The 20787-nt window shown below is 41.2% G+C and overlaps 1 protein-coding gene across 4 annotated transcripts in view; it reads right to left on the bottom strand.

The window, feature by feature from the left end:
- The window catches only part of sorcs2 (sortilin-related VPS10 domain containing receptor 2), a 727841-nt gene that overhangs the window by 113399 nt on the left and 593655 nt on the right, over positions 1–20787 (bottom strand). For all 4 annotated transcript variants that reach the window (XM_059964841.1, XM_059964844.1, XM_059964843.1 and 1 more), the window contains one exon: positions 11722–11824. In XM_059964841.1, the coding sequence (XP_059820824.1) occupies positions 11722–11824 (103 nt within the window). The remainder of the gene's footprint in view (positions 1–11721; positions 11825–20787) is intronic.

Raw genomic sequence — 20787 nt, forward strand, 5'->3', positions numbered from 1 at the left:
TGATGCAACACTGAGTGTCATAGGAAGTCATTTCTGCATGTAGCCATCAAACTTTACAACTCCTCCCTCGGAGTGTCAGATACCCTGAGCCAATAGGCTGGTCCTGGACTTATTTCCACTTGGCACAATTTACCTATCATTATTTAATTATTTATGGTTTATATTGCTATATTTCTATACTATTCTTGGTTGGTGTGACTGTAATGAAACCCAATTTCCCTCGGGATCAATAAAGTATGTCTGTCTGTCTGTTAATTGGTCATTGTAAATTGTCCCGTGATTAGGGTAGGATTGAATCGAGGTGGATCGAAGAGCTGGATAGGGGCTACTCTACACTACCTCTCAATAAATAAATATCTTTGGGTTGCATTGGTTGTTAACGCATTTCCAGGTACCTAAATCTGATCTATATTTCTTTTCTTCATATATTCAAAACCTCAATGTACATAATATGGTACAATACTGATTAGGCTGTTTAATGCTGTCAAAATACTCATGGTTATACCTAAGCATGATGGAAGGTTAATTGTTTCTTTTAAAAGAAATGTCCACTTGTTGCATGCAAGGACAATAATGAAAAGAGAGCAATCCCAGCAGACATTCAATCCTCCTGCACAATGATATGGATATTGATGCAGAATTTGATGATGTAAACAATGTGATCTACAACCTGGAATTGGAATGGAGTGGTGGTGGGTGGGGGGTAAAACACAACAGCTTTCAAAGAGAAATTAAACAAAGTAAAAATAATAACATAAACTATTAAAAATTCACAAAAAGCAATTCACAACCTAAAAAAGTGAGATTTCACAATTTATTTCTTACTACGTTTAGGGTGGTTTGATTAGCAGTCTACATATCATTAAAAGAGCACTTACTCCTGTTAATTATACAGCTTAAATTCCCCCACAAAGTTTAGTAGCAATTTACTATGCAAATACAGCAATTTCATAAAAAAAAATTGTGGGGTGGTTAAGCTGATTTCTTGAAGCTAACAGTAATGTGGTACAAATCATCCAAACTCTTGGGGTGATGAGCAATTCACAGGAGTCTCAATTCCTTACAACAAAGTTGTGGAATAATGACAGTTAGCTTTATTGCCTCGAGGTTGAACTTCGTGCATTGTTGATACATTAAACTGGCGATGAGTAGAGTGCTAACACCAAATTAAAAGTCACAGAAAACAAAGATAATTGCATGATTGGATCATCCTTACTATAAGAAGTATTTATTTTTCTCCCTAAAAAAGGTTGAAACCTGTTCTGCTTTCCAGGCAGGCAAATTTCCACATTATTCACCTTCTAATTTATAGGAAGTGGGTCAGTAATTTTGAAGGAATCTTTCCAATGTAGTCTGAGGGTTGACATGGAGTGATAGCTTCTGGGTGTTAAGAACTTAAGAAATAGGAGCAGGAGTAGACCATCTGGCCTGTCGAGCCTGCTCCGCCATTCAATAAGGTCATGGCTGATCTGGCCTTGGACTCATCTCTACCTACTGTATCTGCCTTTTCCCCATAACCCTCAATTCTCCTACTATGCAAAGATCTATCCAATTTTGTCTTAAATATATTTACTGGGCAGAGAATTCCATAGATTCACCATTCTCTGGGAAAACCAGTTCCTCCTCATCTCCATCCTACATTTACTGCCCTGAATCTTGAGGCTATGCCCCTGTCTCACCTACCAGTGGAAACAACATTCCTGCCTCTATCTTATCTATCCCTTTCATAATTTTATATGCTTCTATAAGATTGCCTCTCATCCTTCTGAATTCCAGTGAGTACAGTCCCTGGAGACTCAATTTCTCCTCAGAGTTGAACTCCCTCATCTCTGGAATCAACCTGGTGAACCTCCTCTACACTGCCTCCAAAGCCAGTATATCCTTCCTCAAGTAAGGAGACCAGAACTGCATGCAGTACTCCAGGCATGGCCTCACCAGTATCCTGTACATTTGTAGCATAACCTCCCTGCTCTTAAATTCAATCCCTCTAGCAATGAAGGCCAACATTCCATTTATCTTCTTGATAGCCTGCTGCACCTGCAAACCAACCTTTTGTGATTCATGCACAAGCACTCCCAAGTCCCTCTGCTCAGCAGCATGCTGCAATTTTTTACCATTTAAATAATAATCTGCTCTTTCATTTTTCCTTCCAAAGTGGTGATCTCGCATTTACCAACATTGTACTCCATCAGCCAGACCCTTGCCCACTCACATAACCTATCTGTATCTCTCTGCAGACTCTATATATCTCTCTGCACAATTTGCTTTTCCACTCAATTTAGTATCATCAGCAAACTTAGATGCAGTACACTTGGTCCCCTCTTCCAGATCATTAATGTATATCGTGAACAGTTGCAGGCCCAGCATCGACCCCTGTGACACAGTGCTCATCGATTGCCAACCAGAGTAACACCCACTGCTTTCTATTAGTTAACCAATACTTTATCCATGTGAATACTTCATCTCCAACTCTATGCACCCTTACGTTATGTTAAGTCTTTTATGTGGTGAGTGCCTTCTGGAAATCCAAGTCCATCTGTCCCCTTCCATCCACTGCACTTGTTATATCCTCAAAGAACTCCAGTAAGTTTGTCAAACAGGACATGCCTTTTCTTTCCAGATGCCAAGCTACTTCTTCTTTAATGAGAGCTTCAAGCATTTCCCCAACTACAGATGTTAAACTAACTGGCCTATAGTTAGCTGCCGTTTTCCTACATCATTTTTTTTTGAACAGTAGCGTGACATTCACCATCTTCCAATCTGCTGGGACACACCCAAAGTCCAGAGAATTTTGGTAAATCAGCACCAAAGCCTCTACTATAAACTCTGCCATTTCTTTCAGTATCCTGGGATGCATTCCACCAGGACCAGGGGACTTGTCTATCTGCAGGCCCACAAGCCTATTCAGCACTACTTCTTTAGTGATAGCTATTGTATCGATGTCCTCGCCTCCCATCGCATCCATATCATCTCTCTTCAGCATGTTAGATGTGTCCTCCACCATGAAGACCGACACAAAATAGTCATTCAAAGCCTCAGCCATTTCCTCATTACTCAATATCAATTCCCCCTTCTCGTCCTTAAGGGACCTATCTTCACTTTAGCCATCCTTTTCCACTTTATATAATTATAAAAACTTTTACTATCCATCTTTATATTTTGTATTAGTTTATTTTCATTATATACCAATCCTTCCTTTACTGCTCACTTAGTGGTTCTTTGTTGTTTTTTAAAGTTTTCCCAGTCTTCCAGTTTCCTACTACTCTTGGTGACTTTGTATACACGAACTTTTAGTTTAATGCCTTCTTTTATTTCCTTAGGTGTCCGTGGCTGGCTCTTTGAAAGTCTCCACTGTTCCTCAACTGTCCCACCATATAGCCTGTGTTCCCAGTCTATCCTATCCAACTCCTCCCTCATCCCATTGTAGTCTCCCTTGCTTAGGCATGATACAGTGTTTAGATTGAACTATTGCATCCTCCATTTGTATGAGAAACTCAGTCATACTGTGATTACTCTAAGAGGATCACTAACTACAAGATCACTAATTTTACCTGTCTTATTGCACAGGATCAGATCCAAGATAGCATGTTCCCTTGTAGGTTCAGTAACAAACTGTTCAAGAAAGTTATCAGGTATATGAAGTCCCCTTCATGACTGCCTCGACCAATTTCATTCACCCAGTCTATGCCCCCCATGATAACTGCTGTTCCATTCATACAGAACATGCTTTCTCGGTTTATTGCCTGTGCCACTGTAATGTTATTATTTGGTGGCTGATAGACAACTCCCACCGGTGATTTTTTTGCCCCTTTGCTATTCTGAATCTCTACCCAGATGGATTCAACATTCTGCTCCTTATATCTTAGATCGTCTCTCATTATTGCCCAGATCTCCTCTTTAATTAAGAACACTACCCCACCTCCTCTACCTTCCTGCCTATCCTTCTATATTACCAGATATCCTTGGATATTTAATTCCCAGGAAAAACACTCTTCCCTAGTTAGTAGAGCAAGCCGTCTGTGTCTTGTGGCCATAGACAGTCGCTAACCTTGGTGGGTGGTAACATTGGAACACAGGCAATTGCTGTGAACTGTAACTGAGATTTGCAGATGACTGTTAGTGCCAGATTTCCTGTGATGAAAAATACAGATGTTTTATTTCAAGATTCAAGATCGTTTGATATCAGTTCCAGTCATTTAGATAGGTGTAAAGGAGAACAAAATAATTGTCACTCCGGATCCAATGTAGCAAAAAAAAAGATAAAGAACACAATATTAAAAAACACACAATATATACATAGCTTGATAGTATGTCCATAAAATGACGCTAGGCACAGGAATCTCTGTACAACAGGAAATGATAAAGTGGTGGTTGGGGGTGTGCTGCGATGGGTTTGTGGGTGGAGCCATACTGCTTGGGGAAGGTAACTGTTTTAAAGTCTGATAGTCCTGGTGCGGATGCTATGTAGCCTCCTCCCTGATGGAGCGGGACAAACAATGGGTGGGATTCAAGATGTTACAGCCCAGCTCTGCCTGAGTTTACCTGTGCCTGTTTTGCTACAAAGTGACTGTGATAGATTTGATAGTAAGGGATGAAGATAGGCATTTCTGTGACCAAAGCAGAGACTTCATGTTGGTGCTTTGTCTCCTGGTGCAGGATATCTCATAGGATGTACAGGGTATTTTGAGAGGAGAGTTATTGGGCCAGAGGTAGGAAGACTGACAAGGTTCTGCAAAGGGAGTTCAGGGAGGTAGGTGCTGAGTTAAAGGGCAGGATCTCCAAGGTTGTGATCTCAGGAAAGCTACCTGTTCCACATGCTAATGAGGCCAGAACTAGGAAGATTATATAGTGCAACTCATGGCTTGGCGATGGTGTAGGAAGGAGGGCATACGATTTTTAGATTATTCGGCCCTCTTCCAGGGAAGGTGGGACTGTACAGAACAAATGGCTTTCACCTGAACTGGAGGGGGACTAATATCCTCACCGGAAGGCTTGCTAATGCTGCATGGGGGGGGGGGGTTTAAACTAGAGTTGCAGGGGGATGGGAACCAGAGTGCCGTAAGATAGAGGAGAAGCTGTGGAGACAGATAATATTAAGACCTCAGACAAAATCAAGAAGTAAAAGGTTGAGAGTAGTGCAAATGTTGCCCTGAGCGAGGTATATTTCAATGCAAGGAGCATCATAGGAAAGGCAGATGAGCTCAGGGCATGGATCAACAACTGGAATTATGATATTATAGCCATTGGTGAGACTGGCAGCTCAGTATTCCGGGTTCCATGTCTTTAGACGTGACATAGTGGGAGGGATTGAAGGAGGAGGGGTGGCGTTACTAGTCAAGGAAAATGTCCCAGCAGTGCCCAGTCAGGACAGATGGGAGAACTAGTCCAGTGAGGCGTAATAGATAGATCAATAGATCAATAGACAATAGGTGCAGAAGTAGACCATTCGGCCCCTCGAGTCTGCACCGCCATTCTGAGGTCATGGCTGATCATTCACTATCAATACCCAGACCCTGCCTTGTCCCCATATCCCTTGATTCCCCTATCCATCAGATATCTATCTAGCTCCTTCTTGAAAGCATTCAGAGAATTGGCCTCCACCATCTTCCAAGGCAGTGCATTCCACACCTCCACAACTCTCTGGGAGAAGAAGTTTTTCCTCAACTCTGTTTTAAATAACTGACCTCTTATTCTCAATCCATGCCTTCTAGTACTGGACTCTCTCAACATCTGGAACATATTTCCTGCCTCAATCCTATCAAATCCTTTAATTATCTTAAACGTTTCAATCAGATCCCCTCTCAATCTCCTCAATTCCAGTGTGTACAAGCCCAATCTCTCCAATCTCTCTGCGTAAGACAGCCCTGCCATCCCAGGAATCAACCTAGTGCAGCGGTCGGCAACCCGCGGCTCTTTCATCTCTGTGCTGCGGCTCCCCGTGGTTTGTTAGTTTTTGAAATGTAATTCGAAATTTGAAGATTATGGTGATCTTGTACAATCTAAAAACGTTGTGGAGACCCCATTTCCTGGCACAGCCAAACCGGCTCACAATTAGCCACCGTTCCGGCTAAGGGAGATAGCCTACGGGGGTTTGTGAGTACGTGTCTTTTGGAGCATCCATGCCCATGGGGACGGGTTGAGGAACTTCGGTAGGACCAACCAGGGTAGGTCTTACACAGTGAATAACAGGGCACTGAGGAGTGTGGTAGAACAAAGAGATCTGACAATACAAATGAATAGTTCATGGAACATGTGTCACAGGTTGATAGGGTCACAAAGAAAGTTTTAGACACATTGGCCATCATAAATCAAAGTATGAGTACAGAAGATGGGATATTATGTTGAAGTTGTATAAGATATTGGTGAGATCTAATTTGGAGTATTGTGTGCAGTTTTGGTCACCTACCTTGAGGACAGATATAAATAAGATTGAAAATTTACAAGAAGGTTGCTGGATCTGGAGGACCTGAGTTACACTGAAAGATCAAACAGGTTAGGACTTGAACTCCTTGGAACGTAAAAGATAGAGAGGAGATTTGATAGAAGTATAGAAAATTATGAGGGGTCTAGATAGCTTAAATGCAAGCAGGCTTTTTCCACTGAGGTTGGATGGGACTACAACAAAAGGTCATGAGTTAGGGGTGAAAGGTGAAAGGGGGACATGTGGGGAAACACTTTCGCTGAGCGTCATGAGAGTGTGGATCAAGCTGTCTGTGAAAGATCAATTCCAATATTTAAAAGAAGTCTGGATAGGTACATGGTTGAAAATGTGGATGGGTGGATTAGAAAGTTTGTGGATGGCACTAAGATTGGTGGAGTTGTGGACAGTGTAAAGGACTATAAAAGAATACAATAGAATATAGATCAGTTACAGATAATGGGCAGGGAAGTGTAGCACTATGGGAGGTCAAATATAATGAGAGAGTAGACATTTAATAGTACATCCCTCACAAGCATTGAAGTATAGATGGAGCTAGGGTCCAAGTTCATAGTTCACCTGAAGTAGCTATGCAAGTGGGTAAGCTGGTAAAGACATATAGCATATTTGCCTTCATTGGAAGCGGTGTTGAGTAGAAGAGTAAGCAGCTATACAAACTTCAGTCAGTCCGCTCTTGGAATATTGTGTGCAGTTCTGGCTGCGAAATTACAGGAAGGACATGGAGACTGTGGAGAGGGTGTTGAGCAGTTACCTGGATTAGATACTGAACTCTATGGAAGGGTTGGACAGACATTAGTGTTTGCTCTAGAATGGTGGGGGGGTTAATGGGAAACCTGATGGAGATTTATTTAAATTATGAGGGGCATAGACAAGGTAGACAGAGAGAATAGAAATGTCAAATGCCAGTCGGCACATGTTAAAAGTTAAAAGGAGAACTTTAACAGTGATGTAAAGGGCAAGATTTTATTTATGCAGGAGCCTGGAATAGCTTACCACAGGTAGCATTGGAAGCAGGCAGTTTGATGGAGTAGAAGAGCCTTTCAGATAGACACACGAATAGAAAGGGAATGGAGGGATAAGGATGATACACAGGAGTACATTTAGTATAAATTGGCATCAAGTTCAGCACAACATTGTGGGCTGAATGGCCTATCCAATGCTGTACTGTTCCATGTAATAAATACAGCAACAAATGCAACACAGAATGGTGCAGAGACATAGTGTGGCAACTAGAAATGCTCATAATACTCTGTGTGGCCTAATCTATGTTTTATAAAACTGCAACGTAATGTCTCAGCTTTTATATTCTGTGCCCTGACTTTGGAAGCCAAACAGAACTTCACCTTCCAATCGATCCATGGTTCTACTTTCACCAAACTATGTTCTTGAATGCTAAGATTCCTCTGCACATCAACATGTCTTAGTAGTTGACCCTTTATGGTGAGAAAACGTATTTGTCTTCCCAAAATCCATGATACCCTATTTACTAGAGTTCAATTCCATTCTCTCATATCTCTGCTCAATTTTCCATCTGATTTATCTCCTGCTGAGGTCTCCGAAAACCTTCCTTGCTATCCACAATATCACTAGTTTTCGAGTAATCCAGAAATTAATCATTCTTCCTATATTCATATTCAAGTCACTAGTGAATATCAGTGATGACAAGGGTTCTATCACCTATCTCTACATTATACCACCAGTCAGACTTTCAATCAGAAAAGCTTATGCCCACCATTAACCCACGCCTCGTCTCACCAAGCTAATTTTGGGTCCATTTAACTAGCTCACCTTGGACTCCTCTTACCTTAACTTTCCAGATGAGCCTACCATAGGGGAAAATGTTCAGTGGCCTACTACTTTATACAGATGACATCTACCTGCTGTCTTCAACCTTCACTGTGAGATTCTCAAAACTCAATTGAAGCAGTGAGACAGTATTCCCCCACACAGAGCCACACTAACTATCCCTGATCAGCCTACCTTTTCAAATGTATAGAAATTCCATCCTTTGGGTCTTCTCTCAATAGTTTCCTTAACATTTATATTCTTGTCATTTCACTGGGAGTTACTAATGAAAGTCAAAACTTACAATCTTTTACAACAAACTGCTGTTAAATTATTAAATCAAACTGTGCATCTTTATGATGTCATCATATCCATAAAATATGACAAGAAACTGTAGATTGCATTTGGGTGAATTGCAACGAGAAATGTCAATCCTGATTTTCTGATAGATGGGAAATTGTTGTAAGCACCTCAAAAACAAGTACAACATGCTTTTTTAATGCGCAACTTATGCATAAAGAGTAAGTGCAAATGATTCCAACCTCCAACATTACCAAAATGACTCTGCCTGTACTAGCTTGTTCTTTTACATTTAAGCAGTCGCACTGTGATACCCAAATCTTGACTAGCTATCAGAAGAGAGATTCTTAACAAAGTTCAAAGTAAAATTTATTATCAGAGTATATACATGTCACCACATACAACCCTGAGACATTTTCTGTGGACATACTTAGCAAATCTACAGAGCAGTAACTAAACAAACTCTGCAAATGCAGAAATAAATAAATAGCAATAAATAATGAGCATGATATAACAATATAACAGGGTCCTTAAATGATGTAGCTATCCCCTTTTTTTTGTTCAAGAGCCTGATGACTGAGGGGTAGTAACTGACCTTGACCTGGTGGTGTGAGTCCTGAGGCTCCTGTACCTTCTACCCAATGGCAGCAGTGAGAAAAGAGCTTGGCCTGGGTGGTGAGAATGTTTGATGATGGATGTTTCTTTTCTATGCAACATTTCATGTACATGTGTTCAATGGTTGGGAGCGTTTTATCGATGATGTACTGGGCCGAATCCATTAACTTTTGTAGGATGTTTTTGCTCAAAGGCATTGGTATTCCTGTACCAGCACAAATGGTCAAATCACTTAGAACTTGAGGAATAATATGCATCAAATGAAGTTGTGTCACATGGCTTGTGATTGTGATTTTCTGAAAATAGATGCCTGCTAGAAATTGCTCACCACGTCAAAGTATATTCAAATAGGAACTACTTGAGTGCTATGAGTAATAGATCAGTGTAACAACATCTGCTGTCTAATATATCAATAAAACAACATCATCTGGGTGAACTACAGGTGATATACCAGTTTAACAACATCCGCTGTCTGAACTACATATAATATATCAGTGTAACAACGTCTGCTGCTACAGGTAATGTATCAGTGTAACAATGTCCACTGTCTGAACTACAGGTAATATCAGTGTAACAATGTCTGCTGGCTGAACTACAGGTCATATATCAGTGTAATCACGTCTGCTGTCTGAATTACATGTAATATATCAGTGTAATAATGTCTGCTGGCTGAACTACAGGTAATATATCAGCGTAACAACATCTGCTGTCTGAACTACAGGTCATATATCAGTGTAACAATGTCTGCTGTCTGAACTACAGGTAAATGTCAAATTAGCAAGCAATTCCTGAAGAAGGCTGGCAGGATTCGTGCCCACTGCCCATAGTGTTATTGTTGCTGACAGGCTCCAGATCCAGCTGTAAATGCTACTCCGAGGTAGTGATCAGATTACACACAGTATCTTGGCAATTATTGGACCACATCAACTGCTACTGACATCTAGAATAGATGGGATGCCTTCTGAGCACAGTTGGGCAGCTAAGCCTGGAATTGCTGGATTTTAAAAGGTTGAAAGAATGATTAATTGAAATTTCACTACATCTTGACGGGGTGAATGTAGAAAGGAGTTAGGAGAATCTGGAACGAGGGGTTATGGATTCTTAGCAGAGAGTCACCCATTTAAGACAGAGAATGCAGTATTTTCTTTCTCCAAGGGTACTGAGTCTTTAGAACTGTCCTCTGCATTGAGTGGCAGAAGCAGAGCAAGGTTAGTAAGGTTTACTAAGGAAAGGTTACAGTGTGATGTATGGCTAATGTTGGAATCAAAATGAGCCATGACCTCATTAAATGACAGAAGAGGTTAGTGGAGGTGTTATCCGCTCCTGCCCCTAATTCCTATTGAATGGCATACAAATTAGCATACGAGTGCTTAAAAACATTCCAAAATTTGAACTGAATCATGAAAGTTAACCTACCATAGCCTTGCTAAAACCCAGAGAAATTTCTAATCTAGTTCTACTCTCTTGCTCTTTGCCTTTGGCCTATTTATTTTCCATTTACATGTAAATTATCAAATTCCCTTTCTAAAGTGTTATTGAATCTACTTCCAGCATCTTTCATGAAATGAAATGAATTCCAAAGCACAGAAACTCAATATCTAGTGAATTGTCGAGGCACCAAGGGTTCTTTTGTCAAACATGTTAATTGTGTGGGGGTTCAATTTACCCGCCATTGATAAGTTTTTATTACTTTTGTTATATAAATGAGCTAATTTAAACTAATCTCTCTGGAAGGGAGCTTTGGATCATATCCTGCAATTCCATTTGTCTTCTAGATAAACTATAATACATGAAATTACTAACTAACAGCTTTTCCAGTGGCCAGTGAGGTTTTCCAAAACCTGACCATAATGCTTGAGTGGAGTTCTGAGAAACAGCTGATTCTGTGATCAAGAGTACCTCAGCAACTTGCCTCTTGCTGTTGGTTCATTTTTGCTTCTGACTATGTGAGTGGTTGACTGAACATGCTGCCTCCACAAATTGTACATCCAGTCTCAGAATACAAAGCTATGTTGTGAACATCAGACCACACGTGACGGCTGGTTGTTCAGGGCTCACTCAGGTGCCTCTTGCTGCAAGGGATTAGACCTCTCTATATGCTTTTAAGACAGGAAACTGATATAATGTAGTCCTGGCAACAGGATGCTCAGGGAAGTGGTCTCAGCACTATGAGAAAATGTTTCTTTGAACTGAAGGCATCTTTGTTATAAGCAACACACACAAAATGCTGGAGGAACTCAGCAGGCCAGGCAGCATCTATGGAAAAGAGGACAGTCGACGTTCTTCATTATGTTCATCAATCTTTACTAAGAGTTTATTGAAAGACAATTAAATGTGGTCATGATGAACCTTTGCAAAAAAAATACCTGAACTATATTATGGAGTTAAAAGCACAATCAGTAATGATGCACAGCAACAGCCATGACTACAAGTTTTGAAGAGACGGTACTGTAGTTGGAATGATTGGTTGACAAGGCTTCCTGTCCAACTGTATATGAATGCTCAACATTTTTATACATTTCTAATTACCTAAGTAAAGAAAAGAATGATTAAAGATACATCCAAACAAATAATAACATTACCTGCTCCCATAATAAGTCCTGGTGCAGTATCTTTGGTGTGAACAGTGCCCGATACATAAGGGTTATCAGCCCAGCGCAAGTGCAGGTGGACAGAGCAGTCCGGCTACAGAAAAATAGAAGAAAAAAATTGCTTATTGGGCCAATTGGAATTGTCTTTAGTTGTACTAAAAGCTATATGCTTGTTTCCAATTGGCAAATAAAAGCCAATGTATGATAGATTAAAATGGCAAAACGTGGTTATTTCAGCTAACATAATTATCCATGTGTTTTAAACATCTGGAGTGTTACACTCTGCTTTGCCACAAATCATACCCAGTCCTTGGACTGATTACAACAGTTGCTCCGGAGTCATAATGTGCAGCATACAAGAACACACATTCACATTCATTTTATAGAAAGTTGCTCCAAGACAACCATAACACAACTAAAATCTCCACAAAAATATACACCAATCTCTGTCAAACACAGAGTCAAAATAGTTTTGTATGCAAAGCACTCTAGTCATCAACTCTTTCTCAGAACTACAACAAATTCACTCAAAGGTTTCCGAAGACTAACCTTTTGTAGTGCACAGGTAGATAAGAGTATGTCACAGTTAAAGCTTTCTTCTGCTTGTATAAAGATCACCAGTGTTAACTTTGAACAAGTTAGGTCTTTATTCTTTGGAGTGTAGAAGGTTGAGGGGGGACTTGATAGAGGTATTTAAAATTATGAGGGGGATAGATAGAGTTGATGTGGATAGGCTTTTTCCATTGAGATTAGGGGAGATTCAAACAAGAGGACATGAGTTGAGACTTAGGGGGCAAAAGTTTAAGGGTAACGCAGGGGGGAATTTCTTTACTCAGAGAGTGGTAGCTGTGTGGAACGAGCTTCCAGTAGAAGTGATAGAGGCAGGTTCGGTATTGTCACTTAAAATAAAATTGGATAGGTATATGGTCAGGAAAGGAATGGGGGCTTATGGGCTGAGTGTGGGCCAGTGGGACTAGGTGAGAGTAAGCGTTCGGCACGGACTAGAAGGGCCGAGATGGCCTGTTCCGTGAGGTAATTGTTATATGGTTATTAACACCTAGTTTGTGTGTTAAAGGAATGAAAATGAATTGTTAAAGAAAATATGTTTAAGTTCTGAGAGCAAAAAAATGTTGACAACTTTCTATTTTCAGGAGCTGTTCAAATATTTTTCCTCATTCAGTATTTTCCATATCAGGTTAACAAAGGTGTACCTGTATACTGATTGGTCATCTTTAATTATGATTCATCTTTATCAAATATACATTACATATACAGTAGTTCTCCATCATTTGTGAGTTCTCATAGCTTAAGTGTCCAAATCCCTTTTGATCCACTTTGATCCAGATTCCTTGACACCCTTACCTACATAAGACATCCACTGATCTTTGTTCCTGCATCAATATTTTCTTAGCTAGCTACCTCCAAGCAGGTCGACATGCGAGTGAAGTAATCACTGCAAATGGACCATGATTCATCTTCCTTCAATCGGTGAATAAAACATCGTACATAGCTTTGTACTCCTTCATCTGATCTCATATTTGTGGAAGTAAAGCCATGGTGAAATGTACCACTCTGAAATATCTGTCTGCATCAGATGTGGTAAGGCAGCAGAGGAGAATTGATAATCATTTTAAATTTGAACTCCACAGCAATATCAAACTATTTGACAATAAGTAACAAGAAATCAGGCATAACTTGTTAGGTGTCAACATCATCCTGGCAACAAGCAAAATCTCAGTGTCAAGTAAATATTTACTGAGATACAGACTGGAATAGGCCCTTCTGGCCATTTGAGAGCGCCACCCAGCAACCCTAGCCTAATCACAGCAGAAGCTACAATGACTGATTCACTGACCAACCGGTACATCTCTGGACTGTGGGAGGAAATTGGAGCACTTGGAGGAAACCCACACGGTCATGGGGAGAACATGCAAACTCCTTACAGGCAACAGTAGAAATTGATCCCGGGTTTCTGGCACTGTGCAGTATTGTGCTAACCACTATCATGTCACTCCCTATGTGTTAAGGAAATTTTCCTTTCCCATCATATACAAGCCCAAATGCAGAACTTTGACATTAAATGAAATATAGAGCATCATTTGCCTAAATGTTGTAGAGCAATACAACTCAGAAAGCCCAGTTAAAAAGATAATAAAAATAAGGACCGTGATAAATTTGGAAATATATAGATTTTAATGATTGAAGTACTCAAATTTGTTATTACACCTGTAAACAGGTGATTGTTGAATATCATTTTTTTAATGTTAAAGTGCACTTATTTACCCTGGTAATGGTAAGATAGCAGCTACCTGTGCCTTTAAGAGAAAATGGTGACATCATTATGCACAGGTTGAGTAGAGCAAAGAGTTGCCATGTTGTAGAGAGACCATTTGAGTGCTTTTCCAGGGTTTGGCGAGGAAAGAGTTTCTGCATTGCATTGAAAGATTGCATCTGCATTTACTTAGGCAATGAACATAGAGCCTTTAGAAGTGAGGCAATATGGTGGTGAGGTTACAGATCGTATCTCTGTTACAGAAGATGAGGTGCTTATTTTTACAACAGTGTTGCAACTTGAAACACTGACAATTTAAATACATTGAAGCTCTAAAATATTTCAAAGTAAAGGTTATGGTACGTTTATTATTTAGAAAATTTATGGATTATATTCATTAACACATAATTACAGGGCATTTCACAATTATATTAACATAGATTTCAAAATTATATTACCATAATTTCAAAATTACATTAACGTCACATAAGAGAAATCTCCAGCTGCGTGGCCACAAAGGCTATGTGCACAGGAGCATTTCAGTTACTGCACACCCGAGCAGCTTAGAGAGAACGATGGACGTGGACTACTTCACTGGTGCAAGTTTCACATCATGGAGACATATGAGTATCACACTGTTCCTCCACTGTTTGTGTGAGAAAATAGAACTCCCTCCCAGCTTCTGTACAAGAGTACTTTCACTATATAGAATACAGTTGTTCCAGCAAGTAGTTTAAGGGAAATTAGGGATGGTATGTATATAGTGATATTGCTTCCACCCCGGATACAAGTAAGAAACAAGTGCAGACACGAAGCAAACACACTGTTGGGTAACTATGAGAAAAACTTCACTTTCCCTTTTCCTTCTATAGTGAAGAGCAAATTAATTTCACAGATCCCGATACGAATGCAGATGAAAGGGCTTTAGGATACCACTGGATCTTTGTTGTGGTGTTTATGTTGACGAAGTTAAGGCAGTGGATGTAGTCTATATGGACTTCAGCAAGGCCTTTGATAAAGTTCCACATGGAAGGTTAGTTAAGAAGGTTCAGTCGTTAGGTATTAATGCTGGAGTAATAAAGTGGATTCAACAGTGGCTAGATGGGAGATGCCAGAGAGTAATGGTGCATAATTGTTTATCGGGATGGAGGCCAGTGACTAGCGGGGTGCCTCAGGGATCTGTTTTGGGCCCAATGTTGTTTGTAATATACATAAATGATCTGGATGATGGGGTGGTAAATTGGATTAGTAAGTATGCTGATGATACTAAAGTAGGAGGTGTTGTGGATAATGAGGAGGGTTTTCAAAGCTTGCAGGGAGATTTATGCCGGTTAGAAGAATGGGCTGAACGTTGGCAGATGGAGTTTAATGCTGAGAAGTGTGAGGTTCTACATTTTGGCAGGAATAATCCAAATAGTACAGGGTAAATGGTAGGGCATTGAGGAATGCAGTGGAACAGAGAGATCTAGGAATAACAGAGCATAGTTCCCTGAAGGTGGAGTCTCATGTAGATAGGGTGGTGAAGAAGGCTTTTGGAACGCTGGCCTTTATAAATCAGAGCATTGAGTACAGAAGTTGGGATGTAATGTTAAAATTGTACAAGGCATTGGTAAGGCCAAATTTGGAATATTGTGTACAGTTCTGGTCACTGAATTATAGGAAAGATATCAATAAATTAGAGAGAGTGCAGAGACGATTTTCTAGGATGTTACCTGGGTTTCAGCACTTAAGTTACAGAGAAAGGTTGAACAAGTTAGGTCTCTATTCATTGGAGCGTAGAAGGTTGAGGGGGGATTTGATCAAGGTATTTAAAATTTTGAAAGGGATAGATAGAGTTGACGTGAATAGGCTGTTTCCATTGAGAGTAGGGGAGATTCAAATGAGAGGACATGATTTGAGAGTTAGGGGGCAGAAGTTTAAGGGAAACACAAGAGGGTATTTCTTTACTCAGAGAGTGATAGCTGTGTGGAATGAGCTTCCTGTAGAAGTAGTAGAGGCCAGTTCAGTTGTGTCATTTAAGGTAAAATTGGATAGGTATATGGACAGGAAAGGAGTGGAGGGTTATGGGCTAAGTGCGGATAGGTGAGACTAGGTGAGATTAAGAGTTCGGCACGGACTAGGAGGGCCGAGATGGCCTGTTTCCGTGCTGTGATTGTTATATGGTTTCCATTTCCTATTCTTTACCCTCTATAATTATTACCATTAAGATGAAGATTCAATCTCGCATTATCAACGCTTAATCCTTTTCAACCCAAGAATTCTCCTGCACCCTAGACTTCCAAAATCTGCTTAGGTTTTTCATATAAACTGATTCCATATCAAGAGCTCAAGAGGCAATGTGTAAACAACCTCATGTTCCTTATGTCAGCTCTGTAAGAACAAAAAAGCTTCACAATTATAACATTTCAGTCTTTTTATGCAGAATGGGAAGAAAACTAAATATTACAACTCTACAGAGCTTAGCAGCTCTAAAATCAATTTCCAGGGTGTCAACATTGTATTAGCAGATTTATGAAATTTGTTATGTCATCATAGACTCACAAAATTCTACAGATGTATGCCGGAGGGCACTCTAACTGGTTGGAGGGGCCACTGCACAGGATCAGGAAAAGCCAGATCCATCATGGGCACTATCCTCCCCAGCATCAAGGACGGCTGCAAAAGCCCATGCCTCAAAAGGCAGCATCTATCGTTAAGGACCCCCATCAGCCAGGACATGCCCCCTTCTCATTTCTATCATCAAACAGGAGGTACAGTGGCCTGAAGACACACACACAATGTTTCAGGAACAGGTTCTTCCCCTCCACCTTCAGATTTCTGAATGGACAATGAACCCATGTACACTACCTCTGTATTTTTTTCCTTTCCTTTTGCACAACTTGGTTAATTTAATTTTTAATATATACATCGTGATTTATAGTTTTTATTATGTATTGCAATCTACTGCTGCTGCAAAACAACAAACTTCATGACATATGCCGATGATATTAAACCTGGTTCTGATATTGGAAACCATATCCTCCCATGATTCTGTTGGAGGAGGAGAATCCTAATATGCATCCTTGAGGAATTCCACATCTGGACATTAAGATACTTCGGATGAGTGCATTAAACCAAGACTGCCTGACCCAATAACCCACACACAGAATAGATACAGGGGTTAAATAGTGTGAAATTAAATGCAGCAAATTACTGAGATGAACAGACATGATTGTGTACTGTGGTCACAAAGAATATCACTTGTAATTTTGACTATGGCCTTTTCAGATTGGTGATGCAAATTTACAGCTGAAATTGGCCCAGATTTGTAAGGTTTGAGGCATCAAAGGATATGGAATGAGGGTGTGAATGGGAAGGCAAGCCCAGAAAGGGCATGAGAAAGCTGGGTATTATCTACAGCACAAACCCAAAATCTCCAAAGCAGTTATAATAAAAGAAGATATTTGTTGGGTCATACTGGGGTACAGTGTACAGCTCTGGTCAACATATATAGCATGGAAATGCTATACTGGAGAGGGTGCAGTGGAGGCTTATCAGGACATTGACGGGAATGGGACATCTCTGTTTTCCTTGGAGTAGAGGAGGCTGGCAGGGCTTGGAAGTGCACAGAGTAGTGGGATACACAATTGTAAAAGGGATGGATAATTGGAAGCATTTCCAGGGCAAAGGTTTAGAATAAGGGATAAGGAGTTGAGAAGAGCATTGAGGAAGAATCATTTTCGTCTTCAGATCCCAGCATCTGTCATACCTTGAGTACCCAGAAAACCTCAACTGTTTTCAGTTTTCATTGAATAAAACTAAATGTCTAGGTTTTTAAAGCCATGGCTTACTTCTGACAGGATATCAAACTGATATTTCTTTTATTTTATATATGACTTATAAAATTACATTAACATTACTGAGAAAGCAACGGATAGGATCAGAACCAGAATCAGGTTTAATATCTCTGGCATACGTAATGAAATCCAGTGTTTCACAGCAGCAATACATTACAATACATGCTAATAAAAACCTATAAATTATAGTGAGACATACATATTACAACTAAATTAAGTAAATAGTGCAAGAAGACAAGCAAGAACAAAAATAAACAGCAGCCTGATGTACTGTAGGTGTTTGTATTGTCGTGACAGGCAAATTGCAGCAGGTCCAGGCCCTTGCTTTGGCAGGATTTGATTCTGGCCATCTTCAAAGCATTTCCTCATAGCAGATGTGAGTACAACTGGGTGATAGTCATTCAGGCAGCTCACCCTGCTCTTCCTGGGCACTGGTATGATCATCACCCTTTTGTAGCAGGTAGGAACCTCCAACTACAGCAGTGAGAGATTGAAGATGTCCTACCTGGTCAATACCTGTGGAGGAGGGGGAACTGCGCAGGCGCAAGTGACGTCAGCATCGAGCGCGCACTTTAAAAGGCAGGACTTCTTTTCAGGGTGGGCAGCGGAGTCCGTGGAAGCAGGGTCCTGGGCTTTGGCTAAGTGGGCTTCGGCGTAAGGGGACTTCGGTAAGCCTGTGTGATTGCTCGCTGAGGGGAAGAAGGTAAGGTCGCTAGGTGCTTTTTAGACTTATTCTATTAATCCAGTTCAGGTATGGGGGAGACAGTCAGAGCAGTGGTCTGCTCCATATGCAGTATGTGGGAGGTCAGGGTCAACACAGTTGTCCCTGATGACCACACCTGCAAAAGGTGCATCCAGCTGCAGCTCCTATCAGCCCGAGTTAGGGAGTTGGAGCGGGAGCTGGATGAACTACGGATCATTCGGGAGGCAGAGGCAGAGATAGATAGGAGTTATCAGGAGGTAGTCACACCAAAAATCCAAGAAGTAGACAGATGGGTGACGGTCCAGAGAGGCAGGGGGAGCAGGCAGAGAGAGCAGAGCACCCCTGCGGCCATTCCCATTAACAATAAGTATACCGTACTGGATACTGTTGATGGGGATGACCTACCAGGAATGAGTTGTAGTGGTCCTGCCTCTGGCACAGAGTTTGAACCCTCAACTAGAAAGGGGAGGAGGGAAGAGAAGAGAGCGATAGTTTTAGGGGATTCTATAGTCAGGGGGGCAGGTAGGAGATTTTGTGGGGCAGATCGGGAATCCCGGATGGTATGTTGCCTCCCTGGTGCCAGGGTCCGGGACATCTCAGATCGGGTGCAGGCTATTCTTGAGAACGAGGGCATGAACCCAGATGTAGTGGTCCATGTAGGGACCAACGATGTAGGTAAGGTGAGTGAGGGGGTCCTGCTTAGAGAGTTCAGGGAGTTACGAGGGAAGCTGAAAGGCAGGACCTCCAGGGTGACAATCACGGGATTGCTACCTGTGCCACGTACGAGTGAGGAGAAGAATAGAATGATTATGCACATTAATACGAGGCTGAGAGCATGGTGCAGGAAGGAAGGGTTCAGGTTTTTGGATAATTGGTCTTTGTTCCAGGGACATTGGGATCTGTTTCGAAGGGATGGTCTACATCTGAACTGGAGGGGTACTAACATTCTTGCAGTAATGTTTGCCAGTGCTGCTCGGGGGGGGGTTCAAACTAGATGTGCAGGGGGCAGGGATCCAGATTACGAGAGAAGATGATATGATGAAGGATAAGGGACAGGTGGGGAATACACATTTCCCAAATATTAATTGTGTAAAGGAGAAAGGTGAGACAGAACATGTGTTGGAAAAGCTACATGTACAGAGGGTTGGTCAGAAGGAGCATGGGGTTAAATGTGTAGAAGGTTTGGGTGATCTTGAGAAGGTCATCAAAATTCAAGGTGCAATTAGCCCGATGGAAGTTCAAGGAGCTGGGTTAGGTACAATAGACAGTGTTTTAAGCAAAGAGAGGAGGAATGGGCTAAGAATTCTAAACTTGAATGCGCATAGTGTCAGAAATAAGACAGATGAGCTTGAAGCTCAGATGAAAATGGGGAACTACGATATTGTTGGGATAACGGAGACATGGCTGCAAGGGGATCAGATCTGGGAATTGAGTGTATCAGGGTATACGTGCTATCGTAGAGACAGAAATATGGGAAGAGGGGGTGGGGTGGCCCTGTTGGTGAGGAATGAGATTCAGTCCTTAGCAAGAGGTGACTTGGGAACAGGGGAAGTAGAGTCTGTGTGGATTGAGCTGAGGAACAGTAAGGGTAAAAAAACCCTAATGGGTGTTGTGTACAGGCACCCAAACAGTAGCATGGATATTGGGTACAAGTTGATTAGGGAGTTAACATTGGCATGTGCTAAAGGTAATGCAGTCATTATGGGAGATTTCAAGATGCAGGTGAACTGGGAGAATCAGGTAGGTGCTGGACCCCAGGATAGGGAATTTGTGGAGTGTCTAATGGATGTATTTTTGGAACAGCTTGCGCTTGAGCCAACCAGGAACGAGGCTATTGTGGACTTGGTGATGTGTAATGAACAGGAATTGATAAGTGATCTTGAAGTAAAGGAGCCATTAGGAAGTAGTGATCATAACATGATAAGTTTTTATCTACAATTTGAGAGGGATAAGGGCAGATCAGAGGTGTCAGTGTTGCAATTAAATAAAGGAGACTACGGAGCCATGAGGTATGAGCTGGCCAAAGTTAAATGGGCAGATGCCCTGGCAGGAAAGACAGTGGATCAGCAGTGGCAGATATTCTTGGGCATAATACAAAAGATGCAAATGCAGTTCATTCCAATGAGAAGGAAGGATTCAAAGAGGGGGAAGGGGCCACAGTGGTTGACAAAGGAAGTCAGAGATTGTATAGCATTAAAGAAAAAGAAGTATGACAGGGCTAAGATGAGTGGGAATACAGATGATTG

This window comes from Hypanus sabinus, chromosome 3, assembly GCF_030144855.1.
Source record: "Hypanus sabinus isolate sHypSab1 chromosome 3, sHypSab1.hap1, whole genome shotgun sequence".
Lineage (NCBI taxonomy): Eukaryota > Metazoa > Chordata > Chondrichthyes > Myliobatiformes > Dasyatidae > Hypanus > Hypanus sabinus.